Raw genomic sequence first — 26,856 nt, forward strand, 5'->3', positions numbered from 1 at the left:
CATCTCAAAGAAAATCAAAAGAAATGGGAGGCACCTGAGCTAAATTTCAAGTGTCATAGCAAAGGGTCTGAATACTTATGTAAATGTGATATTTCAGTTTTTTCTCTTTAATAAATTTGCAAAACTTTCTAAAATCCTGTTTTCTCTTTGTCATTATGGGGTATTGAGTGAAGATTGATGAGGGAAAAAATGAATTTAAACAATTGCAGCATAAGGCTGCAACATAACAAAATGTGAAAAAAGTGAAGGGGTCTGAATACTTTCTGAATGCACTGTATATACACGTTAATATATATGAAAAAACCTATTGCTTTTGAAGGGCTGGCATGCACCGGGTGCCCCACCCCCTGGATCCGCCCATGAACTACCCAGGCAAAATATACTTTGTTAACAATCACATCATCAGTCATGTGGCAGGGCAGCCATATTGGATCATAAGAAAACCTTTTAAAATCTTCTTATCTGAAACTGCTTAACTGATTGGTGCGAAACTTTAAATTTGTGACAGACTTCCCATGAGAAACATTATTTGTTAACAATGACATCATCAGTCACATGGTATAGCAGCTATCTTGGATCATAAGAAAACCTTTAAAAATCCCTCTCTGAAACCTCTTATCTAATTGATTCAATACTTTACATCTGTTATCGATCACAGGTAGGAAATATAATTTGATAACAATGACCTTATTGGTCACATGGTTGGGCGGCCATAGTGAATCAAGTGAAAACATTGAAAATTCACCTTCCCTGAAACCGCTTAAACAATCAATGCAAAACTTAAAATATATTATCGACTATCTATGGGAACGTTTGATTAAAATATGCTCATCCGAAACACAATATGACCGGCCAACAGTGACATCATAATACAGAAAGTGGGCAATGTCTGGAAAAATATGAATTATCGACACCTTGGATATGCACCTACAAAAATAGGGATAATTTTGACACAACAGGAATACTAGAAGTGGGCAATAGCTCACAAACTAAGGCTCAAAGACAGCAGGAAGTTGCACTACTACAAACATCATGTCAAGAATTCCTTATCTAAAAGGTGTATTCTACATCCAGCTTCTAGTTTTATCATGATCCATCCGTTACTCCACTTTATGGCAATCAGCCAGGTGAGCTACAATGTATGTGTGTTTGTACGTGTGGTCCTCTATTTTTAAATATTACTATTGTTGTTTTTATGTTGTTTTGAGCTCTCTATAAGTGTGCCCAACATCCTCATGCATATTGTCTATGTGACAATATGCATGTCTATGTGAACAACTGAAGAAACATGTTCCTGTCATATTATGAGTAATTGAGCCACCTCAGAACCACTTTGTAAATGCAAGTTTTATAGCATTGCTGAATTTCATGACCAAGGAATCATAAATTTCCTCTGTGTGAGTCTGGAGTGACTCGGTTGGATTCACCTTTTTAGCAGCTGCCAATAAATCTGAAATGTGCGTGCTTTACATCTCATATTGTTATGAAAGAAATGTCTTTGCTGTAAATCACCTTCCTTACTTAATCCAAAACCAAACAGAGCAGGTACAAGTGTTTAGTGTTTACTGTACAATGATTTTGAACAAATTTCTTACAACTGGTAGTCCATCACCCAAGCAGTAATTTAAATGTTTATTTTTCTTTGAATCTATGCATCACGTGGGGTCGGTATTTACTGAAAATTACGTGGTCGTAAATTTACTGGAATTTACGATTCCAAATTTACTTTATTTCTTCATTAATTTGAAAGTATTGGGATAAATGTTACACAAGGAACTTTGGCGCAGGAGGAGGCCATTTTGGCCATCATGCTTGCGCTGCACCAACCCCAGTATTGTCACCCATCCAGGTACACGTTACCTCGCTACCATCGACACAAGCTGATGTCTTCATACCCCTCTCTATCCAATGCATCCAGGTACCTATCTAAATCCCATTTAAACTATATCCACCCTCTTTACTGTCACTACCTTTCTGGGGAGACCAGTGGTGTAGTGTAGTTTTTTGTAGTGGGTATACTGTGATTTTTCCCTTCCAGCCTCATCGTCACCCGTCCCAGAGCGACGCGCCCCGGAGCGACACCCGTCCTGAAGCGACACCCCATAAGCACCACCACACTCACTAATGCATACAGTATGCATCTACACGTAATTGAGAGCATTCTGAAAGACTGGTTATGTGTTATCAACATCAATTTATTTTCAATATTTTAACACAGACGGGGTGAATTTTATCAAATCAAATCAAATTTTATTCATAGTGCATTTTATGAATGAAAGTTATTTATATAGCGCATTTTATGAATGAAAGTGTGAAAGTTCTGTCACGAAACTATGTTGTTACGTATCCTCGCGCATTTTTAAGTGGGTATACGGAAATCCTGGACCTTTCCTAGTGGGTATACGGCGTATACCTGCGTATCACGTAGACTACACCACTGGGGGAGACCATTCCAAGTATTAACCACTCCCAACTGAAAGACCCCTTACTTAAAACTATCCTAACTCTTCGTCTTTTCTACCCTCAAGCTATAGCCCCTGGTCCTACCACTGTCCACTCTGCTGAAAAACGCACCTTCACCTACCTTGTCCACATCCCTAATTATCTTAAACCTCTCCACCAGATCCCCTCGAAATAACGTCGTCTCCTTCAACCACTCCTCATAGCTTCGACTATAGCTAACCCTGGAATCATAGAGTTGCTCGACGCTGTATCCTCTCTATGGCAGCTATAACCCTATTCAGATGAGGTGACCAAAACTGTACACAACATTCTCGATGAGGCCTCAATAAATTCCTATACTGTGTTAACTGTAAAAGTTTTTTCCCCCATTCATACACTGTATCTGTCCCGAGGTGTGAGACTATGAGGTATTCCTCTAGTTTTTTCCAGTACTTCATCACTCTGGAACAGTTTACCTGCATCTTTCTTTCCCCTCTACCACAACCTACCGGTACCTCAATTCAAGAAGAATGTAAATAGATTCTTCCTTTCTGTCTAATATCTATACTTTTCTTTCCTTTGCGTAGCCCCCACCTCGAGTGGCCTTGTAGGCTTTGTGGCGGGCAAAATCCCATAAAAAAACAACAAACTAGAACGCCACTCAGTAGAGCGCATACTCCTGCCATGGGTCAAGTTGGAATGGTACGATTTCACAAAAGTTTGAGGGAGTAGTTCAGTGACAACACAAGACAAGACAACACAAGACAGACACTGCACAGATATATATTTAGAATATATAGAAGATAATGTTAAAACAAGTACAAAAAGTTATAATCTATCTATAATTCCAGTAATCTCTGTGTGTGTGTGTGTCTGTGTGTGTGTGTGTGTGTGTGTCTGTGTGTGTGTGTGTGTGTGTGTTTGTCTGTGACCGCTGTTTCTCGACAACTACCGGTCCGATATACTTGAAACTTGCCAGGTATATTGCTGGGGACCCGAGGATGTGCCTTTTCAAGGTTTGAAATTAATCGGAGAAGTAGTTACCGAGCTATGGCGATTTAGCCGTTCGCCGTTCGCTTTGGCTTTGCGAATGAACCAAACCATTTCATGTAAATAGAGGGGGGGGGGGTTCTGTGGTCGTTGCGAATGGACCAAACCATTTCATGTAAATAGAGGGGGGGGTTCTGTGGTCGTTACTGCCACGTGGTTTCAAAGTTTTTTTTTGTTGTTGTTGTTTGCACGCATGCTTTTTGCACGCACGTACGGGCACCCACGTACGGGCACGTCCTAGTTAAAACAAAAGCCGCGTCGATGTTACACAATGCCTAGATGCAGCTGTGCCCATAACGTCGATGTTATAGGCACAGGACATTCCTATTGATTCGATTACTTGATGTTATTTTTGTGCAAAGTGAAAATATATCTCGGCAATTTCCCGTGTGTGGCGACGAATTTTTAATATATCTCGGCATTTTCCCGTCTGTTATTTCAGGCGGTGTATGACTGACCATGCCGCGATTTAAAAAAAATATATCTCGGCAATTTCCCGTATGTGGCGACACGTGAACGAAGCTATGCTCCTCTCTCCACATTATTGTGACGACGTATAAATTAAATATTTCATCGTGACGATTGTCATCAAATGGACGAATTTTTAATATATCTCGGCATTTTCCCGTCTGTTATTTCGGGCGGTGTATGACTGAGCATGCCGCGATTTAAACAAAATATATATATCTCGGCATTTTCCCGTCTCTTATTTCGGGCGGTGTATGACTGACCATGCCGCGATTTAAAAAAAAAATATCTCAATGGACTTGAAGTTACAGGCCTTTGAGAATTCATTTCGTTATATAAAGGGCAACTTTCATCGGATTTTCTTCCCGTTTTTTTTCAACCGAGTCTAAAACTATGTTAGCGACTGTGAAAAATGAAATGATATATCAAATTTGATTTGAAATAAAACTGTGTGAGAGAGGAAGACACCACGGGCCTACAAAACAGGCCTCAAAGCTATGCGAGTTAATAAAATGGTGGATATTTGTTTATATGAAGCCTTTCCCACAATGGGTGGAGCTATGGTTTCCAGAATGGGTGGAGCTTTGAGGTTTTGTCTTCTCTGCAAGAACAACAAGAAGAAGAAGAACAAGAAGAAGAAGAACAACAGCAGAGGGCACTCTATGACCAGCGTCTGCGACGCGGCTAAAAAAAACAAGGCAATTTCACTTACATTTTCCGATTCAGCGTTCAATTCTATATAAGTGAGTGTATTTTGAGGCATGTGTGACTTCAAATAAAATTGAAAGCCAGGAAAAACGTTCGTTTCATTCTGTAGGGATACAACATGTAAAACTGGCCCAAACGTGAAAACAAAACTCGCTCATTCTAAGTCGTACAAGCTAATGCGACCACTCATTCTTCTGGGAAGAATCCCATGCACATACTTGTCACACTTATAAGTCACCTAAGTCTTTATAAGTTCATCAAATACTGACACCGCGATTGACATTCGCTGAGGTAAATGTTGATATCTCTTCTGAAGTAAAAAAAGAAAAAGAAAAAAAAAACAGTTTTAAAGCATTATACGTATCAAACAATACATTTTATGAAATGGGGAAACCTAATACACACTTTGGTTGTTTTAAAATGACAGAATATGTCTTTATTAGGAAAAAAAAAATGAACATTGCAGACGACGCTGCTAAAAAAAATACACCGCTCTAACGCATAACCACAAGTTTAAACTACATTTACAACAAATATGAAAACTATTTTCATATCACAATGTTAAATATAGAATATATAGAACATAATGTAAAAAAAAAATGAGCCCTATCTTCCAATGGTAAACAATCCTTCAAAAAATTCCTGGATCCGGAATAATATCCTGAGCTTCACCAAAAACTAATCAATTCTTCCTTATCCCAAGGGCAATCATCCCACCAACTTTCATCCAAATCCGTTCAGAACTTTTCCAGATATCTTGTTCACAAACACACGAACACACACACATACACACACACACACACACACACGGACGGACGGACACGAGCGAATGCATTACTCCCTGGTGGGAGTAACAAACAAAAAACACTACCTCATTTGATATGTAATTTATCCCCCTGTGTATACAACCTGAAACCCTGTTAGCGTTACCTATAGCTGCCTGGTATTGTCCGGTCTGCTTAACCCTAATCACCCCCAGATCCTTCTCATATGTGACGCGCTCCAAGATTGCCCCTTGCATCATGTAATCCCACTTTTTTTTTCTTTTTTTTAATTATTATTATTATTATTATTATTATTATTATTATTCAACCCCAGCACCTTCTTACATTTTTTTATGTTAAACTGCATCTGCCAAACTTTTGCCCAATTTGATGAGGTATCTAGACCTTCATTAATCTTACTCTACCTCCAAGCTTTGTGTCATCTGCAAATTTAGAAAGCTGACTCTTCTTAACCATACCATCCAAATCATTGATGTAAATGATGAATAGCAATGGTCGTAGTACTGAACCCTAAGTCACCCCACTACATTATATTAAACCTCCCAGTTAGACATCCTCCCACTCACAGCACTCTTTGCTTCCTATCACGAGTGCAGTATCTAATCTAGTTTCACTCGACCAGTCACTTCACAAGCCCTGATCACCTTGGCTAACAACCTCTTATTAGGTAGGTACCTTATCAAATGCCTTCTGAAAATCAAGATATACACGACATTCACTGCACTTCCCTCATCCACCCAAACCTCATCTTTGTAGAACTCCAATAAAGTTGTTAAACATGGTCTCTGTTAAACATGAAAAGTTGTTAACCTTTGGTAAATCCGTGCTGACTGCCTTTAATTAATTTGAAATTATTCAAATGCTTCCCTACCCCCTCCTTAATTAACGTCTCCAACAACTTTCCAAAAACTGAAGTCAAGCTAACAGGTGTATATAGTTTCCCAATTCTTCTCTGGATTATTTCTTAAATCACGGTGTTACATTTGCTACTCTCCAATCCTCCGGTACCTCTTGTGACTCCAGCTGTTAAAGACAAATCAGTTGGTCAAATTCTTCGGAAATGTCATCGGAGATTAAAGTAAGATTCTCTTCAGCCGTCTGTGCAGTTCCCGCACCTGGTCTTTCTATTTATAACAATCAAATATGAAAAGACATCTACATATTAAGTACAAAAAGTCGTAAATAACCCTTTTATAAGTACTCTATTGACTGTACTCCCCCACCCCTTCCTCCCTTCTATTTTTACATTAGAAACACCCACTCCCTTTGAGAGCAGCCTGGGGGAGGGAAGGGGGGTTTGAGGAGGGATGGTGGGGGATGTGGGGCAATTATATTTTGTGCCATGGCTAATAATCCCCCATGTCTGCAGCAGGGGTCAGTCAACAACTTGCACTGTAGCAAGTATGCAGATGAACATCGTAAGTCGTCTCCCCCCCCCCCCACCCCTCATTGGGGCAGGGGCTGTGTCTGTGACTTGACCCTGGATACTACAAACACGTATGCAAAATTTGGTGGAGATGGGCCCAGCCCTGCTTTTTAAAATGATTTTCAGACATACACACATACATTCACACAGATAATTGCATTATTAAATAAAGTAGGATGTCAGACATTCCCCTTCCCTGTCCTTTTTCCTTTTCTCCCCATATTCCCCCAAATCGAACACCCTCCCTAATTTCCTCTCTTCTGCATGTCTCCCTTTCCTTTTCAGTGTTTTCCCAAATTTTAAACCTCTCTTCTTACATATATAAAACTGTATATTGACACTGCCTTACCAGTTTAAAAACATGAAGCCACACACGAACAGTTTGCCTACTTCTCGATGCAGAATACCTAGGTACACATGCAATTTCTTGAAGTTTTATTTCTGCTTTTGTGCATACTAGCAAGTTGCCCAAACCCACAGGGGATTCTAAACAGGGTAGGGATGGAGATGGCAAAAATGCAAATGATGCCTTCTGTCAACAGCCGGAAAGCTGGGAGCAACAATTCATATTTCTTGCGACATCTGATGTAATTTAACTCCTCCAATGGCGACGAGGTGCTGCATTTGAAACTTTGTTTGACTATTTGTAGCTTTTTGATGCCGAGGGTCTGCATTAAAAATCTGTATTGGTGTCGAAGCCAGTTGGCAATTGCAAATGAATAGTAGGATGCTCTATAAGGATGTGGTATGTATTTTCCATGACAGATTTCACCCCTCAGCCCAATGGGCTAAGGGGTATTGTCGTCAGGGATGTCGTCCGGGCGGGCGGGCGTCCGTCAACTATTGGTTTCTGTCAATTTCAAGAACAGCTGGTCCGATTAATCAATTGTTGCAGTGTGTGTTGGGGTTGAGTAGAGGAAGTTTAGTTTCGAAAATGGGCGCGCTGCGATTTTCAATATGGCCGCAACGGCAGCCATCTTGAAATTGGTTTCTGTCAATTTCAAGGAGAACTCCTTGTCCGATTAAATCCATTTTTGCAGTGTGTGTTGGGGTTGAGTAGAGGAAGGTTCCTTCCGAAAATGGGCACGCTGCGATTTTCAATATGGCCGCCACGGTAGCCATCTTGAAATTGGTTTCCATCAATTTCGAGCAGAACGGCTTGTCCGATTAAATCCATGTTTGCAGTGTGCGTTGGGGTTGAGTAGAGGAAGGTGCCTTTCGAAAATGGGAACGCTGTGATTTTCAATATGGCCTCCACGGCTTCCTTTCACCATGCATGGGCTGAGGGGTTATGCCCGCTTTGTGGTGCTATTTATTTAACTACTGTAGTTTACTTCTGGGCAACATTTAATTGCACACACACACACGTGAAACATTTTACCTCTTCTGTCCTTCCTTTTGATCTTCCTCCCTCTCCTTTCCTTTTCCCAATACGGGACTCCTGCAAGGTCCAAAGTCCATTCACTGGTAGCGATCCGTCAGGGGTTTGCGTAGAACGTGCCCGTCTACAATCCTCCAGGCCTTACACCGGCCCACATTGTCGGGATTTTGCAGTACAGGTAGATGCAAAATCTGTCCTTTGGGCGAACTGAGAAAGGTATCCAACTCTTTCTTTGTGCCGATGCACAGCCATTTCTCTCAGGTACTTTCCGAAGTATTTTCGGTTTCATTCAGAAGCTTGGTGAGCCATTTCAGGCAACAATCTTTGTCTCTCACACATGAATATGGAAACATTTCCTGATCAATCTTACTGCTACGGAGTTATACGCATGTGCACTGAACATTCTGAGGCAGATTGCATAATTTCAAAAGACCCATATTGACTGGCAATCCTTTAGATCTTGCACGTGATTCAAATATGGCAAAAAAATAAAATCTTCCGAGGCCAGGACAATGCTGTGGATAGTGGAGGTAAAACTCTAGCTCTGCCCTTCAAGTCTAGATCAGTGTACAAGGTGTCCTGGACAACTTTGGTTGTTAATATATTTAGCACCACAAATGAACAATACTATTTTTTTTATTTTTTTTGTATACAAGATCGAGGCTCGTGTAAGAGCTAACATTGATCACAAAAAGACAAACACACATAAAACATATGATAAAGGGGCGGGAGACAAGATGGGGGGAGAGAGGGGGAAGCACACAAGTACAACATTTGAGAGCAGGGACACCGGGAGATCTGTGGGAGGGAGAGGGCTTGTGGGGAGGAGGCATGGGTAGGGGGGTGGGAGAGGTATAAAACACATGGACACTGCTATGACTTTCAGGAAAGAAGTCGGTATTTCAAAAAAGTGTATCTGGGGTGAATTAACGGGGGTAGAAAAGATCAAGGTTTTGGATGGGGGAAGATAAGAGATGGTGGTGAACAGCTGTTTTAAAGACCTGGAGGGAGGAGTGGGATTGTAGGGAGTGAGGGAGTTTGTTCCAGGGGTGGGAGAAAAGAGGAATGAAAGAGTGAAGGTGAACAGAGAGTCTTGATTTTGGCAATTTCACCATAAGAGGGTTGCAGGCAGATCTTGTGCGACCTGGAGGAATATTTGGGGGACAGAGCACAGACAGAGCTGGGGGAGCAAGGCCAGAGAGGAGTCGGCAGAAGAGAGAAAGACCACCAACCAGCAACCTGCCTGCGGTGAGTGAGTGAAAGCCCCTCGGAGTTAGCTTCATCGCGGGAGATTCCAATGATAAATTTGCTTTATATGATACAGAAACCCATAGTTTTCTTTATTTTCAGGTCTGGTGGTTTAATGTAAAAGAAAATGGCGACTCCACAGGAGAAAGCTCCGTGTGTCGAATGGTTTATCAAGACGAGATCCAACATGCAAGTTCAGCATAATTTCCGTACAAGGTGTGGAAGAAATCCGTCATCACGAACTTGTTTCAGAGAGTGGTATGAGGGGTTTAAGGAGACTGGAAGTTGGCAGAAACAGAAAAGTACTGGTCGACCAAGCACAAGTGCAGCAGACGTTGAACGAGTGCGTGAATCATTTCAACAAAGTCCGAGAAAATCAATCCAACGTGCATCCAGAGAACTGGGACTAGTAACCACCACTGCACACAAGGATTTTCAATAAAAGACTGAAGCTTTATACCAATAAGGTGCAGATTCTGCAGGAACTCAAACAAAATGATGGACCCAAACACAAGGCGTTTGCCTAGGAAATTCTCAATCACATAGAGGATGACGAAGATTACCCGAAAAAGGGCATGTACACAGATGAAGCTTGCTTTCATGTATCGGGGAAGGTCAACCAGCACAATATGAGGATCTGGGGCTCTGAAACCCCCCATGTGGTCATTGAACACATACGTGACAGTCCAAATATCAATGTGTGGTGTGGCCTTCTCTCTGACCGCTTGGTGGGTCCGGTTTCCTTTGCGGAGGATACAGTCACCTCAATAACTTACATGAACATGATGGAAGGATTTGCCTTCCCACAGATTGAAGACCTGCAACCTGATATTATTTTTCAACAGGAGGGTGCTCCCCACATTGGGCCTTAGTCGTTCGAGCCGTCCTGAATGAACAATTTCACACATTTATTTAGATACCCGCACATTTATTCATATTCAGTTATAACTGGAAAAAAATGAAAATAAAAACTTCCAAGTGTGTGTGGGTAAAAAGTGAATTAGTGAAATAAACTATTGTTGCAATTAATATGGGAGTTGACAGAGACCCCGTAACTCATCGGAGCTGGATCTTTCTTTGCAAAGGATGGGTTTGTTGTATGTATGAATGGATAATCCTCGTGTTGCCTTTCGCCTTCGACAGCACTGTCACAATTCACGGCTTCAGGTGTGCACTCATGGTGGGGCAGCAGGGTATGGGACCAAGAGGATGAGGGGAGAGTGGTATTAAAAAAAGGAAGAATAGAAAGCGAGTTAGCAAAGGGAGTAAGGTACAACATGTGAGGTACAGAGGAAAGAAAAGGTGAAAGTGTGAGGAGTGCACCAATCGGGAGGATAGCAGGTGGAAAATAGGAAAAGGATATCGGATGGGGAAATTTGGGATGGGAAAATTTGGGAAAACCTCCACCGGGATAAACACTTTACATTTTGTATCCCACTGATAGGCCAGATCTAGATCCGGATATTCACCAAAATCTAATTGATTCATCCTTGTCACACATCCAACCTGTCCACCAACTTAGTTCGAATCCGTCCACAACTTTTTGAAATATCGTGCTATATATTGTTTTTGGCCATATCTCTCAGAGGTGAAGAATCACTTTAAAAATTGAAAAATTCTCTGATCCGTATCCATTTTCGGATCTTCACCAAAAGCGAATCGATTTGTCCTTGTCACACACCCAACCTGTCCACCAATTTCGTCTGAATCCTTCCATGACTTTTTGAGATATTGTGCATATTCCTCATATCGGTTATAGCCCGATCACTTAATGATGAAGAATCACTTTTTAAATTCTCTGATCTGGATCCAGATTCGGATCGTCACTAAAATTGAATCAGTTACTGCTTGTCACACACCCAATATGTCCACCAAGCTTCATCTGAATCTGTCCACAACGTTTTGAGATATCGTGCGATATATCGTTTCTTGCCTTAGCTCTCAATGTTGAAGAATCACTTTAAAAGATCAGATACAGATCCGGATCTGGATCGTCACTAAAATCAAACCATTCCGCCCTTGTCGCACACCCAACCTCTCCAATAAATTTCGGCCAAATCCGTCCACAACTTTTTGAGATATCCTGTGCACAGACAGACAGACAGACAAACAGACAGACAGACTCGTATATATATACACACACACACACATACACACACACTTTCTCTCTCGCTCCACATTCTGCTGACAAAGCATCGGCCCTGCCAAAACAATTTCAGGACAAGTATTATGCTGGATGGTTGGAATTTGTCCACAGTGCCAGCAATAACTCTCCTCTTCATCAAAAGTCACCGTGGGACCTCTTACGTCCACCGTCCCCAGCATAACATCCCATCTGAGGGAGAGCACACCCTGCCTGCGAAACTCCAATCGAACGGTTTGCAGTCGGGTGGAAAACTCAAACCCAGAAGGAACAGCTCAAAGGCAAGTACACGCCCTCTGTGTACACGCCCTCTGCGTTATCCTGTCGGACACACCATGAAACCGAGGGGGACGCCAAGCTAGCAATGTCATCTACGAAGCACACACGTGATGGTAATCCATTCAATACATTATTTCACGACAAAGTATATCACTCTTAGTACTAATTAAAGTTTACATTGATTTTGTGGGTCAGGTTTATGATTGACTCCCACATCATGGCACTTTGAGCACCTTATCCCACGCAATCTTGAGAAAAATGACAAGGGTGGGGTCTGCGAGCAACAAATGTAATTGGTCAAGATGATGTAAAATGGAGTGGGGTCTGCGAGCAACAAATTTGATTGGTAGAGATGATGTAAAATGGGGTGAGGTCTGTGAGCAGTAAATTTGATTGGTCGAGATGATGTGAAATGGAGTGGGGCCTGCGAGCAAAAATTTTGATTGGTCAAGATGATGTGAAATGGAGTAGGGATCTGTGAGCAACAAATTTGATTGGTCATGATGATATAAATGAGGTGAGGTCTGCGAGCAACAAATTTGATTGGTCAAGATGAGGTGAAATGGAGTAGGGATCTGTGAGCAGCAAATTTGATTGGTAGAGATGATGTAAAATGGGGTGAGGTCTGTGAGCAGTAAATTTGATTGGTCGAGATGATGTGAAATGGAGTGGGGCCTGCGAGCAAAAATTTTGATTGGTCAAGATGAGGTGAAATGGAGTAGGGATCTGTGAGCAGCAAATTTGATTGGTAGAGATGATGTAAAATGGGGTGAGGTCTGTGAGCAGTAAATTTGATTGGTCGAGATGATGTGAAATGGAGTGGGGCCTGCGAGCAAAAATTTTGATTGGTCAAGATGATGTGAAATGCAGTAGGGATCTGTGAGGAGCAGATTTGATTGGTCGAGATAATATGAAATGGAGTGGGGCTCTGTGAGCAGCAAATGGGATTGGTAGAGATGATGTGAAATGGAGTGGGGATCTGTGAGCAACAAATTTGATTGGTCAAGATGATGTGAAATGGAGTGGGGCTCTGTGAGCAGCAAATTTGATTGGTTGAGATGAATGTGAAATGGAGTGGGGATCTGTGAGCAGCAAATTTGATTGGTCAAGATGATGTGAAATGGAGTGGGGCTCTGTGAGCAGCAAATTTGATTGGTCAAGATGATGTGAAATGGAGTGGGGCTCTGTGAGCAGCAAATTTGATTGGTAGAGATGATGTGAAATGGAGTGGGGCTCTGTGAGCAGCAAATTTGATTGGTTGAGATGAATGTGAAATGGAGTGGGGCTCTGTGAGCAGCAAATTTGATTGGTCAAGATGATGTGAAATGGAGTGGGGCTCTGTGAGCAGCAAATTTGATTGGTCAAGATGATGTGAAATGGAGTGGGGCTCTGTGAGCAGCAAATTTGATTGGTAGAGATGATGTAAAATGCGGTGAGGTATGTGAGCAGCAAATTTGATTGGTCGAGTTGATGTGAAATGGAGTGGGGCTCTGTGAGCAGCAAATTTGATTGGTCGAGTTGATGTGAAATGGAGTGGGGCTCTGTGAGCAGCAAATTTGATTGGTCGAGTTGATGTGAAATGGAGTGGGGCTCTGTGAGCAGCAAATTTGATTGGTAGAGATGATGTAAAATGCGGTGAGGTATGTGAGCAGCAAATTTGATTGGTCGAGTTGATGTGAAATGGAGTGGGGCTCTGTGAGCAGCAAATTTGATTGGTCGAGTTGATGTGAAATGGAGTGGGGCTCTGTGAGCAGCAAATTTGATTGGTCGAGTTGATGTGAAATGGAGTGGGGCTCTGTGAGCAGCAAATTTGATTGGTCAAGATGATGTAAAATGGAGTGGGGATCTGTGAGCAGCAAATTTGATTGGTAGAGATGATGTAAAATGGGGTGAGGTCTGTGAGCAGTAAATGTGATTGGTCGAGATGATGTGAAATGGAGTGGGGTCTGCGAGCAACAAATTTGATTGGTCAAGATGATGTGAAATGGAGTAGGGATCTGTGAGCAGCAAATTTGATTGGTAGAGATGATGTAAAATGGGGTGAGGTCTGTGAGCAGTAAATTTGATTGGTCGAGATGATGTGAAATGGAGTGGGGCCTGCGAGCAAAAATTTTGATTGGTCAAGATGATGTGAAATGGAGTAGGGATCTGTGAGGAGCAGATTTGATTGGTCGAGATAATGTGAAATGGAGTGGGGCTCTGTGAGCAGCAAATGGGATTGGTAGAGATGATGTGAAATGGAGTGGGGATCTGTGAGCAACAAATTTGATTGGTCAAGATGATGTGAAATGGAGTGGGGCTCTGTGAGCAGCAAATTTGATTGGTTGAGATGAATGTGAAATGGAGTGGGGATCTGTGAGCAGCAAATTTGATTGGTAGAGATTATGTAAAATGCGGTGAGGTATGTGAGCAGCAAATTTGATTGGTCGAGTTGATGTGAAATGGAGTGCGGCTCTGTGAGCAGCAAATTTGATTGGTCGAGTTGATGTGAAATGGAGTGGGGCTCTGTGAGCAGCAAATTTGATTGGTAGAGATGATGTGAAATGGAGTGGGGCTCTGTGAGCAGCAAATTTGATTGGTCGAGTTGATGTGAAATGGAGTGGGGCTCTGTGAGCAGCAAATTTGATTGGTCGAGTTGATGTGAAATGGAGTGGGGCTCTGTAAGCAGCAAATTTGATTGGTAGAGATGATGTAAAATCGAGGATGCATAGGTGCAGCTATACACCCCACGTTTTCTTGAGTGTACATGCTGTAAGAGTGCAATGTCACACAGACACACGCATACACACAGACCGACAGACACACACAGAGACACACACCAGACACACAGACAGACACACACACACACACACACACACACACACACACACATACAGACAAAGGGCTCTCTTATAGTATAGATTGCCTCCTGGCACGTACACTAGCAATTAAACAATAACACCGTTGATGTACCTACACCTGCTCTTTCTCGTTGCAAAACCCTTGTATTTTCTAAAACAATAATCTGAAGAACCCCAGGATATCGTCCTATTTTATTTTCACACCCAGGCACAACAGGGGTCTGACAGTATGGAGCAGAGTCAGTGCCCTTAGCCTTGAGCTGTCTTGCCTGGGTTTGATTCTTGGCCCACTTACAAACTGTTGCACTGATGTTTCACAGGAACAGCATTCATCAGAAAATGTGCAGCGCATCAGAGGGACGTCAAGCTGGGTATTCCATTTGCTAACGTTAGCCAGTAGACGTTAAAGTACTCAGGATGACTTTCACAAAGACGAGGCAAGTTATTGTACATACACAGACACACGGACACACACAGACATACATCCAGACACAAACCCAGACACACACACAGACCCACAGACACACGCACAGACACACGCACACACACAGACACACGCACAGACACACGGACACACACAGCCACACATCCAGACACAAACCCAGACACACACACAGACCCACAGACACACAGCAAGACACACGCACAGACACACACAGACACACATCCAGACACAAACCCAGACACACACACAGACCCACAGACACACAGCAAGACACACACACAGATACACACAGACATGGACACAGGCACAGAAAAACACACACACACACACACACACACACACGGACACAGGCACAGACACACACAGGCACAGACACACACACACACACATACAGACAAAGGGCTCTCTTATAGTATAGATTGCCTCCTGGCACGTACACTAGCAATTAAACAATAACACCGTTGATGTACCTACACCTGCTCTTTCTCGTTGCAAAACCCTTGTATTTTCTAAAACAATAATCTGAAGAACCCCAGGATATCGTCCTATTTTATTTTCACACCCAGGCACAACAGGGGTCTGACAGTATGGAGCAGAGTCAGTGCCCTTAGCCTTGAGCTGTCTTGCCTGGGTTTCATTCTTGGCCCACTTACAAACTGTTGCACTGATGTTTCACAGGAACAGCATTCATCAGAAAATGTGCAGCGCATCAGAGGGACGTCAAGCTGGGTATTCCATTTGCTAACGTTAGCCAGTAGACGTTAAAGTACTCAGGATGACTTTCACAAAGACGAGGCAAGTTATTGTACATACACAGACAAACGGACACACACAGACACACAGCAAGACACACGCACAGACACACACACAGACCCACATCCAGACACAAACCCAGACACACACACAGACCCACAGACACACAGCAAGACACACACACAGATACACACAGACACGGACACAGGCACAGAAAAACACACACACACACACACACACACACAGGCACAGACACGCACACACGGACACAGGCACAGACACACACAGACACACACAGGCACGACAGACACACTCCCAGGCACACACACGCAGACACACACAGACACACATAGACACGAACAGACACACACACACACAGACACACTCCCACACGCACACACACACATGCACACAGACACACACACACACACACACACACTCACAGACACACAAATAGATACATCCACAGACACACACACACACACTCACACATACACACACCTGAACAAATTACAAATTTCTGCCCAAATCAGATCCAGTTAAACGTCAGGCCTGACCAGTCCAGATCTTGATATATCTCGGCCAAAAGCCCACCGGGTCCGACCCCACAGAAAGTGTGAAACAATCGCGGTCGGTTTCAAACCAAAGCCAAACAGTTCAATCTTGGTTTCATCAGACCACAGAATCTTGTTTCTCACAGACTGAGAGTACTTTACATGTTTTTTTGCAAACTCCAAGCGGGCTTTCATGTGTCTTTCACTGAGGAGAGGCTTCCGTCTGGCCACTCTGCCATGCAGCCCAGATCGGTGGAGTGTTGCAGTGATGGTTGTCCTTCTGGAAGTTTCTCCCATCTCCACACAGGATCTCTGGAGCTCAGCCAGTGACCATCGGGTTCTTGGTCACCTCTCTTACCAAGGCCCTTCTCCCCCGATTGCTGTTTGGCAGGGCGGCCAGCTCCAGGAAGAGTCCTGGTTGTTCCAAACTTCTTCCATTTAAGAATTCTGGAGGCCACTGTGCTCTTGGGAACCTTCAATGCAGCAGAGATTTTTTGTAGGCTTCTCCAGATCTGTGCCTCGACACAATCCTGTTCTGAGCTCTGCAGGTAGTTCCTTCGACCTCATGGCTTGGTTTTTGCTGTGATATGCATTGTCAGCTGTGAGACCTTATATAGACAGGTGTGTGCCTTTCCAAATCATGTCCAATTAATTGAATTTACCACAGGTGGACTCCAATCAAGGTGGAGAAACATCACAAAGATGATCAAGAGAAATGGGAGGCACCTGAGCTAAATTTCAAGTGTCATAGCAAAGGGTATGAATACTTATGTTAATGTGATATTTCAGTTTTTTCTTTTTAATAAATTTGTAAAACTTTCTAAAATCCTGTTTTCTCTTTGTCATTATGGGGTATTGAGTGTAGATTGATGAGGGAAAAAATGAATTTAAACGATTTCAGCATAAGGCTGCAACATAACAAAATGTGAAAAAAGGGAAGGGGGCTGAATACTTTCTGAATGCACTGCAAATACCTGTATATGAAAACTCTTCTAATTAAATAATGGTCAACGCAGCTTTATATAAATGTGCAAACATTATTGAAATCTATGTAGATTGATGATCACAAGAAATTAATGGCAACTAAGGGCCCAAGGATAAGGGTCTCATCACTCAATCACAGACTTGTTGCTACAAGCCACCAACAAATTGCCAATGAAGGTCCAGTAGTATTCATGGTACGAAATGAAGACCACCATATCAAATTATCAGTACATCTCATGGTGGTGAAGTGTGCCCCATACTTCAGAGGTTGGGTGGTGTTATATCAGAGTACACCACATGATCATCCGGTGGTGACGTCAATCCACCTGGCCAAACTCCTAGCATTTACTTGTGAAAGTTCCCAAGGTGCCTTTAAAAAAGGTATCTTTGGTGAATCATAAATTCCTGCCCTGATGTAATGCATCTGAGGGGGATTCCCATGAGCGTCCGACCTGAGTGTCAACGAAGCAGCAGAACCAGATGGAACTTGGTAAATATGGTGTAGGCCTACAATATTACTGATGAATAATGACAAATTGTTGAATTGTTGTCTTTTCAATTTTTCACATGGTGACTGAGTTTCCCTCGGTGTCTTGCCAGTAATGAAATGGGACGAGTCGAATATTGAGCCGGGACAAAAGATATACATCTCAAAGGAATGACTGCAAAGGAAATTCACGCTGATATTGTGTAAACAGTCAGTCGCGATGCCTCCATAATACAGGACAACAGTGGTCTACTGAGTCGCTGAGTGGCAGACGGAGCACGGGCGACACGGCAAGGTCATGAGGGCCCACTGAGGTGACATCTGATGAAATGGAACATGCTATACATGGCACATCTATGATGGCAGACAGGAGTATGGCCATTAGGAAATTAGCTTGTCTCCTCCATGGCATACTAAAAAGATCAGTAGAAGGGATTTTGGACAAACAGCGAAAGATGAACGAGGTTTCAGCAAGATGGGTGCCCAGATATTTAACACCAGAACAGAAAAAGACCATATATACAAATTTCATATCAAATTCTTTCTGAAATGCAATTGAATCCACAGGCCTTCTTAGCAGGAGCTGATGTTTCAGGTGTCAACCCTTCATTGGAATGAAAAGGCAGAAGAAAGGAATCGGAGAAAAACCAAAGCACCCTCATTTCACTTGGTTTAGCTCAACCAGACTTCAACCTCTTTCACAGGCGGCCATTTGAGCTAAAGAGAAATTTGACTCTGATGAGGCTGTCACTGCTCTTGTAGAGAGGTTTTTGGAGGACCAGGATAAACATTGTTTTCATGAAGCTATAACAATGCTGAAGAGTATATATACTGCAGAAGATATATATATATATACTACATGACCAAAAGTATGTGGACACCCAAACATCAAACATCTCATTCCAAAATCATGGGCATTAATATGGAGTTGGTCCCCCCTTTGATGGTATAACAGCCTCCACTCTTCTGGGAAGGCTTTCCACAGGAGTCTCGATATTGGAACATTACTGCGGGGACTTGCTTCCATTCAGCCACAAAAGCATCAGTGAGGTTGGGCACTGATGTTGGGCGATTAGGCCTGGCTCACAGACAGCGTTTCAATTCATCCCAAAAGTGTTTGATGGGGTTGAGGTCAGGACTCTGTGCAGGCCAGTCAAGTTCTTCCACACCGATCTCAACAAACCATTTCTGTATGGACCTCGCTTTGTGCACGGGGGCATTGCCATGCTGAAACAGGAAAGGGCCTTCCCCAAACTGTTGCCACAAAGTTGGAAGCACACAATCATCTGGAATGTCATTGTAGCTGTAGCGTTAAGATTTCCCTTCACTGGAACTAAGGGGCCAAGCCCAAACCATGAACAACATCCCCAGACCATTATTCCTCCTCCACCAAACTTTACAGTTGGCACTATGCATTCGGGCAGGTATCGTTCTCCTGGCATCTGCCAAACCTAGGTTAATCCGTGGTTGATTTTTAGCCACGTCGCAGACGCTGCTCATAGAGTGCCCTCTGCTGTTGTTGTTGTTCTTCTTCTTGTTCTTCTTCTTCTTGTTGTTGTTGTTCTTGCAGAGAAGACAAAACCTCAAAGCTCCACCCATTCTGGGAACCATAGCTCCACCCATTGTGGGAGAGGCTTCAAATAAACAAATATCCACCATTTTATTAACTCGCATAGCTTTGAGGCCTGTTTTGTAGGCCCGTGGTGTCTTGCGCTCTCACACAGTTTTCTTTCAAATCAAATTCGATATATCATTTCATTTTTCACAGTCGCTAACATAGTTTTAGACTCGGTTGAAAAAAAACGTGAAGAAAATCCGATGAAAGTTGCCCTTTATAGAATGAAATGAATTCTCATAGGCCTGTAACTTCAAGTCCATTGAGATTTTTTTTTTTAAATCGCGGCATGGTCAGTCATGCACCGCCCGAAATAACAGACGGGAAAATGCCGAGATATATTAAAAATTCGTCCATTTGATGACAATCGTCACGATGAAATATTTAATTTATACGTCGTCACAATAATGTGGAGAGAGGAGCATAGCTTCGTTCACGTGTTGCCACATACGGGAAATTGCCGAGATATATATATTTTTAATCGCGGCATGGTCAGTCATACACCGCCTGAAATAACAGACGGGAAAATGCCGAGATATATTAAAAATTCGTCGCCACACACGGGAAATTGCCGAGATATATTTTCACTTTGCACAAAAATAACATCAATTAATCGAATCAATAGGAATGTCCTGTGCCTATAACATCGACGTTATAGGCACAGCTGCATCTAGGCATTGTGTAACATCGACGCGGGTTTTGTTTTAATTAAAACTTTTTGTACTTGTTATTTATATATTGATTTATATTGATTTATATTGATAAAAACATGATTTTTATTTTCTTCAAATGAAAGCATCACATGATCTGTGATGTGCGTCTTCTGCTTTTTGAGAGCATTGTACAAACCTTTGCTGCATCCTTATTCATCGACATTGTTTTGTGATTTATTGTTGGTATTTTTCCATTTTGAAATCATTTACCACCGTGTTTCTCCCTTTGGCAAAGGTAAGTTTCTTTTTATTCTCATTATTTCCTAACTTATGAGGTTTTACGAGGTTTATCTTTGTGTGCTTTTTCATTTCGTCGAGTACAATGCACCATGACAAAGTCGTCGTGCAAGGGTGCAACCTGAGATGGTCATCTACTACAAATACACAAAAGGGGGTGTCGATTGCATGGCCCAAATGGTTCGCAACTACTCCTGCAAATGATAAACCGATAGGTGGACTATGGCCATGTGCTACAATGTTGCAGATGTGGTTTGCCTGAATGCATAGTATATTCCGTTCACAACACAGCATCCCAAATTTCACCAAGGTGTTACATATAAGTGATGTTTGGTCCTCAAAGAACTTGTGTTAGAGTTAGTGTTGCCCCACATGCAAAACAGGGCGGAAGGTACTACGCGGCTTCCAAGGAACATCACTGCTGCAATGGAGATTTTTGCTGTAAGCCAACAAGCAGGGTCCACAAGTGGCCAAGACCAGGGTCCACCACAATGATCGTAAAAGGGGACATACTGTGAAGGGGACATAGGTGAAGGGGACATACTGTGAGTGGTGAAAGCGCCAGCATCGCATCCCATATGGGCTGTACCTGTACGGTACCTGCCATGCACAACATTATCGCCTGCTTTCACGAAGCACAATCTGGAGTCATCCTGGATGCTGGCAGGGGAAATGATTAAAATCAATACATCGTTCTCCGACATGCGACAAATGCCGTCCGTGATGTCTACCTCACAATGTCCGTACTGTCTGTGGCTTCAGAAGAGCTATCTCGCAGCACTAATTAAAGATGTAATTTCAGATACTGTCTTAAGTGCATGGAACCTGTAGTTACCGACCAGTTTCGCACTTCTTGAGGCATCCATCATCAGCGCAACGTGGCGAGCCTCCATACACTTGTCTTTAATTAGCGATGTGAGATAGCTCTTCTTGAGCTGTAGACAGTGTTGACATCGTGGCGGTGACGTCACGGCATACATATGTAACAAGACCCAATTACGTCTCTCACCGGTAACTGGAGGGAATAGACAATCAGCTTTCACCTACACAATTACCCCAGGTGGCTCGGGTTTGATCGCCTATGCTCTTCTAGCCAAATAAATCTGCAAAAAAAAAAGCTAATGTTTTTCATATATGTAGGCCACTGTACTTGTGAATGTCTGCAGCTGTAGAGAAACCTGGGTAGGGTTTGTATAAGCAAAGAGCTTACCTTGTGCAGCTTATCTTGGCTACTTTATGCAGCTTTCTTTTCGAGAAGAGCATGGGAGTTCATCTATTTGATAATTCTAACAATCTGAGGTATTTGATTAGGTGTGAGCTCATGGGATATTCCCTCAAATTGCGGGTGAGGGATGTGATTGGGTCTTGTTATTTATATGTTGACTGCTATTTGACATTGCACGTGGTACATGCTTGGGAGCCTCGGTGATGCGCGCTTATGTCTACGCTGTCGTCGACGACTCCCCAAAAAGTGATGAAACCGGTGTAGCAGCTGTGGGTGGTGCGTAGCAATGGGATTCTCATGTATGTACTACTAGTGAATGTCTGCAACTGTTGAGGAACCCGGTTAGGGATGGTAACAGCAAAGGGCACATCTAGATTGAACAGCAAATGTAGATTTTATTGGTTACTTTAAGTATCTATCTTCAGCTAGAAGAGCATGGGTGTTAATTTATTAACAAATCGATGTATATATATCGAACGGGATGATGCTGAGGACCTCGACTGAGGACCCGGTCATTGCGGCACACTTGTGACCAGGTGTGTTTTGAACTTATATATATATATATATATATATATATATATATATATATATATATATATATATATATATATATATATATCTGTGCAGCGTCTGTCCTGTCCTGTGTTGTCTTGTGTTGTGTTATCACTGAACTACTTTCTCAAACTTTTGTGAAAGCGTACCAAACTTCTGGAATGCACATATCTCTCCCGTCGGTATGTCCTAAGGGTATTCCTTTTGAAAAAGATTCCAATTTTTTTTTTTTGGGGGGAATTTTTTTTTTTTCAACTTCAATTGTTTATAAAATGTGATATCACGTATATTACAAGTACATTTGTGCAAAATAATTGTTTGAATTATGATTGGTTTAAACCATGACAAAACGGCAACTCGGGTACAGTCATTTATCTATATATCTACACATCTGGGCAGTGTCTGTGTTGTCACTTAACGATTCCCTCAAACTTTTGTTTCCGTGGTTGTGAAGTGATTTTAATAACGTTGTGGTGGTTTTGAATCACGTGGTGGTGAGGTATTTTGAATTATGTGGTGGTGAGGTGTATTTAAATGGCCTGGTGGTGAGGTGTTTTTAAATCACATGGTGGTGAGGTGTTTTTAAATGACGTGGTGGTGAGGTGTTTTTAATTTCGTGGCTGAGGTGTTTTTATTACGTGTTTTATGGCTGTGAGGTGTTTTAAATTACTTGGTGGTGAGGTGTTTTGAATTACTTGGTGGTGAGGTATTTTGAATTATGTGGTGGTGAGGTGTTTTGAATTACTTGGTGGTGAGGTGTTTTGAATTCAGTGGTGGTGAGGTGTAATTGGCCCAAACTTCCAGTCTGCACCTACCCCTCCCCTATGTCTGTGCGGAGGGGTTCTTTCTTGAAAAAAAAAACATTCAACCTAAATCTTCAACCTAAATTGCCTATAAAAATGTAATATCACAAACACAACAAATACATTTGTGCAAAGTAATTGTTTGTATTATGATTGGTGAAAATCATGACAACACAGCAACTCAGGTACAGTCATTAGCCTCAGCTAAAATAAGCCCGTTCCTCAGTATCGACGCTTGGTGAGGCGAGCGCAGCGAGCCGATTTATATTTATTTATATATATATATATATATATATATATATATATATATATATATATAAATATATATATATATATATATATATATAAATAAATAAATATATAAATATATATATATATATATATATATATATATATATATATTGTTACGGATCTCGGACGTCGGCTCTCCCCTTACCAAGAGGGGGTTAATCCCCTTGTCTTTTTATCTGGGCGACCCGAGTCCTGGAAGTTATATGCTCCTTCCAGTCGGTATTAGGTAGGGTTATCGGTCGACTTAGTCCAAATACCTAATTACTAACCCCGACCGTAAAGCAGGGAAATAACTCCCGCCCAAACCACGGCGTTAGTGGACACGCCGAGCGAAGCGAGCCGCGATTCGGGCCGTTAACAGGGACTAAACCCGATTATAGCGGTTGCAATCGTGCTACGTTTACCCAATGGAGAAAAGACATGCGATCGGATGGAGAGGAAACCAAGAGAATAGGAAGAACAGATGGGTTTATTAATTATGTACAAGAAAGAAAAAGCGGAAACGAAAGAAATGTACAGGATAGGAAGAGGAAGAAGAAGATCACAGGGCAGCCTTAGACAGTCTTATTCTTAATACCAAGGACAAACGGGCCCATCTCACATACACACTCACACGGGGATTGTAGATGGTTGATGGTCACCGGCTCGTCCAGGCTCCAGTCAGCTCCAGTCCAGGCTCCGGTCCAGCGGGCGAAACCCGGCAGGCAACTCCGCGTATAGTGGAACGCGACCGGACAATTATATAACGGGGGGGGTGGGGAGTAGGCTGCTGTCCTGCATACGTAATATGCGTACTATTCGCGCCAAATGCTCCCTCTCCAAAGTCCTGCCTTTAACTCCCAATGCCAGCGAGTAAGTCCTTCTTTAATCACAGTAGTCCTCGCAGTCCTCTTGCAAAGCGTGTTTCCAACCAGACCTCTTAATACACACTGCCGCTGTAAGTCCTCGCTGGCAATGCCCTCCTTTAATAAGGTCCTCCTTTAATCAGCGCCACTGCATCAGTCCTCCGGTAAATTCTCTCATCAAGCGCGCCGTATATCTCATAAGTCCCGTGAAAGGGCTTTGCATTCACTTTTATATCTCAACCAAGCGATCACTCCGCGAGCCCCAAAGCCACGCCTGTCGGCGATGTCACTTCAGCCCTGGTTGGCTGGATATCGCTTACCACGCCCTGATGGTGGGTTGACATGGCCACACCTTCTTCCTGGCGTTCCGCCCCCTTTTTCGGGCCTCACCTCGTGGCTTATGGCGGCGTTTAGCAAGCTCACGGGCAGCGAAGGCTGCTGCTGCTGGCCGAGGCGCGTAACAATTTGGAAGAGCCATGGGGCAGACTGGAGGGCGCGTAATGGTGTCGCTTGGAGAGGGAGGCTTGCTAAATGAAGGAAATGGGGCCTACTCCTTATTTGATTGACACAACGCAGATTCAACTATTGGAAACACGGCCTTATCTAAACACATATTAATGAAATAACTGCAGTCTTATGGTGACCGACGTGTTGCTTGTGGCCTACCTATGGGGTGCAACCTTTAACCCTTTAATAATGTCATATTTACAACAAGTGTGGGTTCTCAAAACCGCAACAATATATATATATATATATATATATATATATATATATATATATATATACATATATATATATATATATATATATATATATATATATATATATATATACATATATACATATACACACATACATACATACATACATATACAGTATATTTTTGTGCAGCACACAAAATATTAATCAGGTATAATGAGTTTCCAAGTCGTATGTCTTAACTAAAGTGGTGATGTCATTTATAGTGTATTTACTGTTGCAGATAAAATAAAGATCAGATCAGAGCACATACTTTACCAGTCCTTCAAACATTATTAAATTCTGAACACATACATCTGCAAGTCGTATAGACTACATGTTTCATGTGAACTTTCTCCAAAAAGGGTGTTTCTTGAGTTGTGGATTTTCAGATGTGTGAATATACTGTATATATATATACTGTACATGTATATATACTGTACATGTACATATACTGTACATGTATTTATAAACTGTACATGTATATACTGTACATGTATACATATATACTGTACATGTATATATACTGTATATATATATACATGTACAATATATATATATATATATATATATATATATATATATATATATATATATATATATATATATATAATATATATATATATATGTATATATATATGTATGTATATACATTAAAATGTGTGTGATAGGAAGAGACGCCCACCTGTACACCATGCCCGTGTGCTTTCCGCCGCGCTCCCGGCGTGGCGCACCGTGTGTGCCCACATGTCCCATGGTGCGCGCCACCAGCGCCACTGTGCGAAAGCGCGGTCGACCGGTGCCCGCGCCGGGCGCTGGGCTCGTCGGCGCCGCCTGTCGCCGCTCCTCTCTGCCTTTGAGGTTATGCTCCGTGCACGCGATGGACACCTGCATGGTGCACGCGCGCCCGCTCGCTGCCGGCCCGCACGGTCGCGGATCACAACGCACGGGACTGTGATCGGATTCCCGATCTTCCTACGACCGCCTCCGTCTTCCTCGAGAAGACGAGGTTACTTTGCTTTCTGTCTGACAGACGCCAGGCCCTTGAGACACCTTGCCTGAAAGTTTCTTGGTGCTCGTGTAACCACCTTGTGATCCTCTTTATCAACTTCGCGCACTGTCGACGTGCGACCACGACCACCACCACCACCACCACCCCTTCCTCCCCTCGCCAAGTCGACTCCCCCACTTGCACCGCTCCCCCCCCCCTCCATCTCCCCCCCCTGCTGCCTTCGGTATCGTGTTTTCACCCCTGGCGCTGCATACCTTCCGTTTATACCTCTTCCTCACTGCCTCTCTGCGCTCTCCTTCAACCCGGAGCCCTTCGCACGATCCTTTACCGTCATTCTCGTTTCACTAAACATTCCGATGCGTGGGATACTGCAGCTCTACCTACGTCCATGGTCGTTCGGGGCTCTAAAAACTCCATCTTTACAACATGGACATCTTTTCCCCTTCAACAAATGCTGATCATCGTCGTGGTGTACACGTCCATGCGTGTGCACATCTTGCTGTTTTTTCGTGCACAATCCAAAATCATGTTTTTTTTCCTAAACCCGTTAAACCACCCCAACCCCTGTCAAAATTTTGCTAACTGTATTATTCATTTTGTCCACCCCTCGGTTTATCCCCTAACCGTCATCGTTACCTGCATCTGTTGGTTATCAGTCTCCATCTACCTTCTCCCTTCACCCTGCTGTTGGTGTTTCCCGTTTCTCCTGCTGATACCTTTGCTATGTTGTGTTCTGATCTGATCTGTTTCCTCACTCTTCCACGAGCCTAGACCTTGTATAAAAAATGCGTGCAGCCTGTCCTTTCCTTTCAAAATATTGTTTGTCATGGTA

At 42.7% G+C, this 26,856-nt stretch overlaps 1 protein-coding gene across 1 annotated transcript in view; it reads right to left on the minus strand.

Annotated features, from left to right (window-relative positions):
- LOC137425846 (voltage-gated potassium channel subunit beta-2-like) overlaps positions 1 to 26,194 on the minus strand; it is a 102,471-nt gene extending 76,277 nt beyond the window's left edge. Inside the window, exon 1 of the mRNA XM_078775739.1 lies at positions 25,698 to 26,194. Coding sequence (XP_078631865.1) covers positions 25,698 to 25,906 — 209 coding nt within the window. The 5' untranslated portion in view covers positions 25,907 to 26,194. The remainder of the gene's footprint in view (positions 1 to 25,697) is intronic.
- Between the last annotated feature and the right edge of the window lie 662 nt (positions 26,195 to 26,856).

The sequence above is a fragment of the Myxine glutinosa genome, chromosome 4, assembly GCF_964187855.1.
Source record: "Myxine glutinosa chromosome 4, kmMyxGlut1.1, whole genome shotgun sequence".
NCBI classification, from domain to species: domain Eukaryota; kingdom Metazoa; phylum Chordata; class Myxini; order Myxiniformes; family Myxinidae; genus Myxine; species Myxine glutinosa.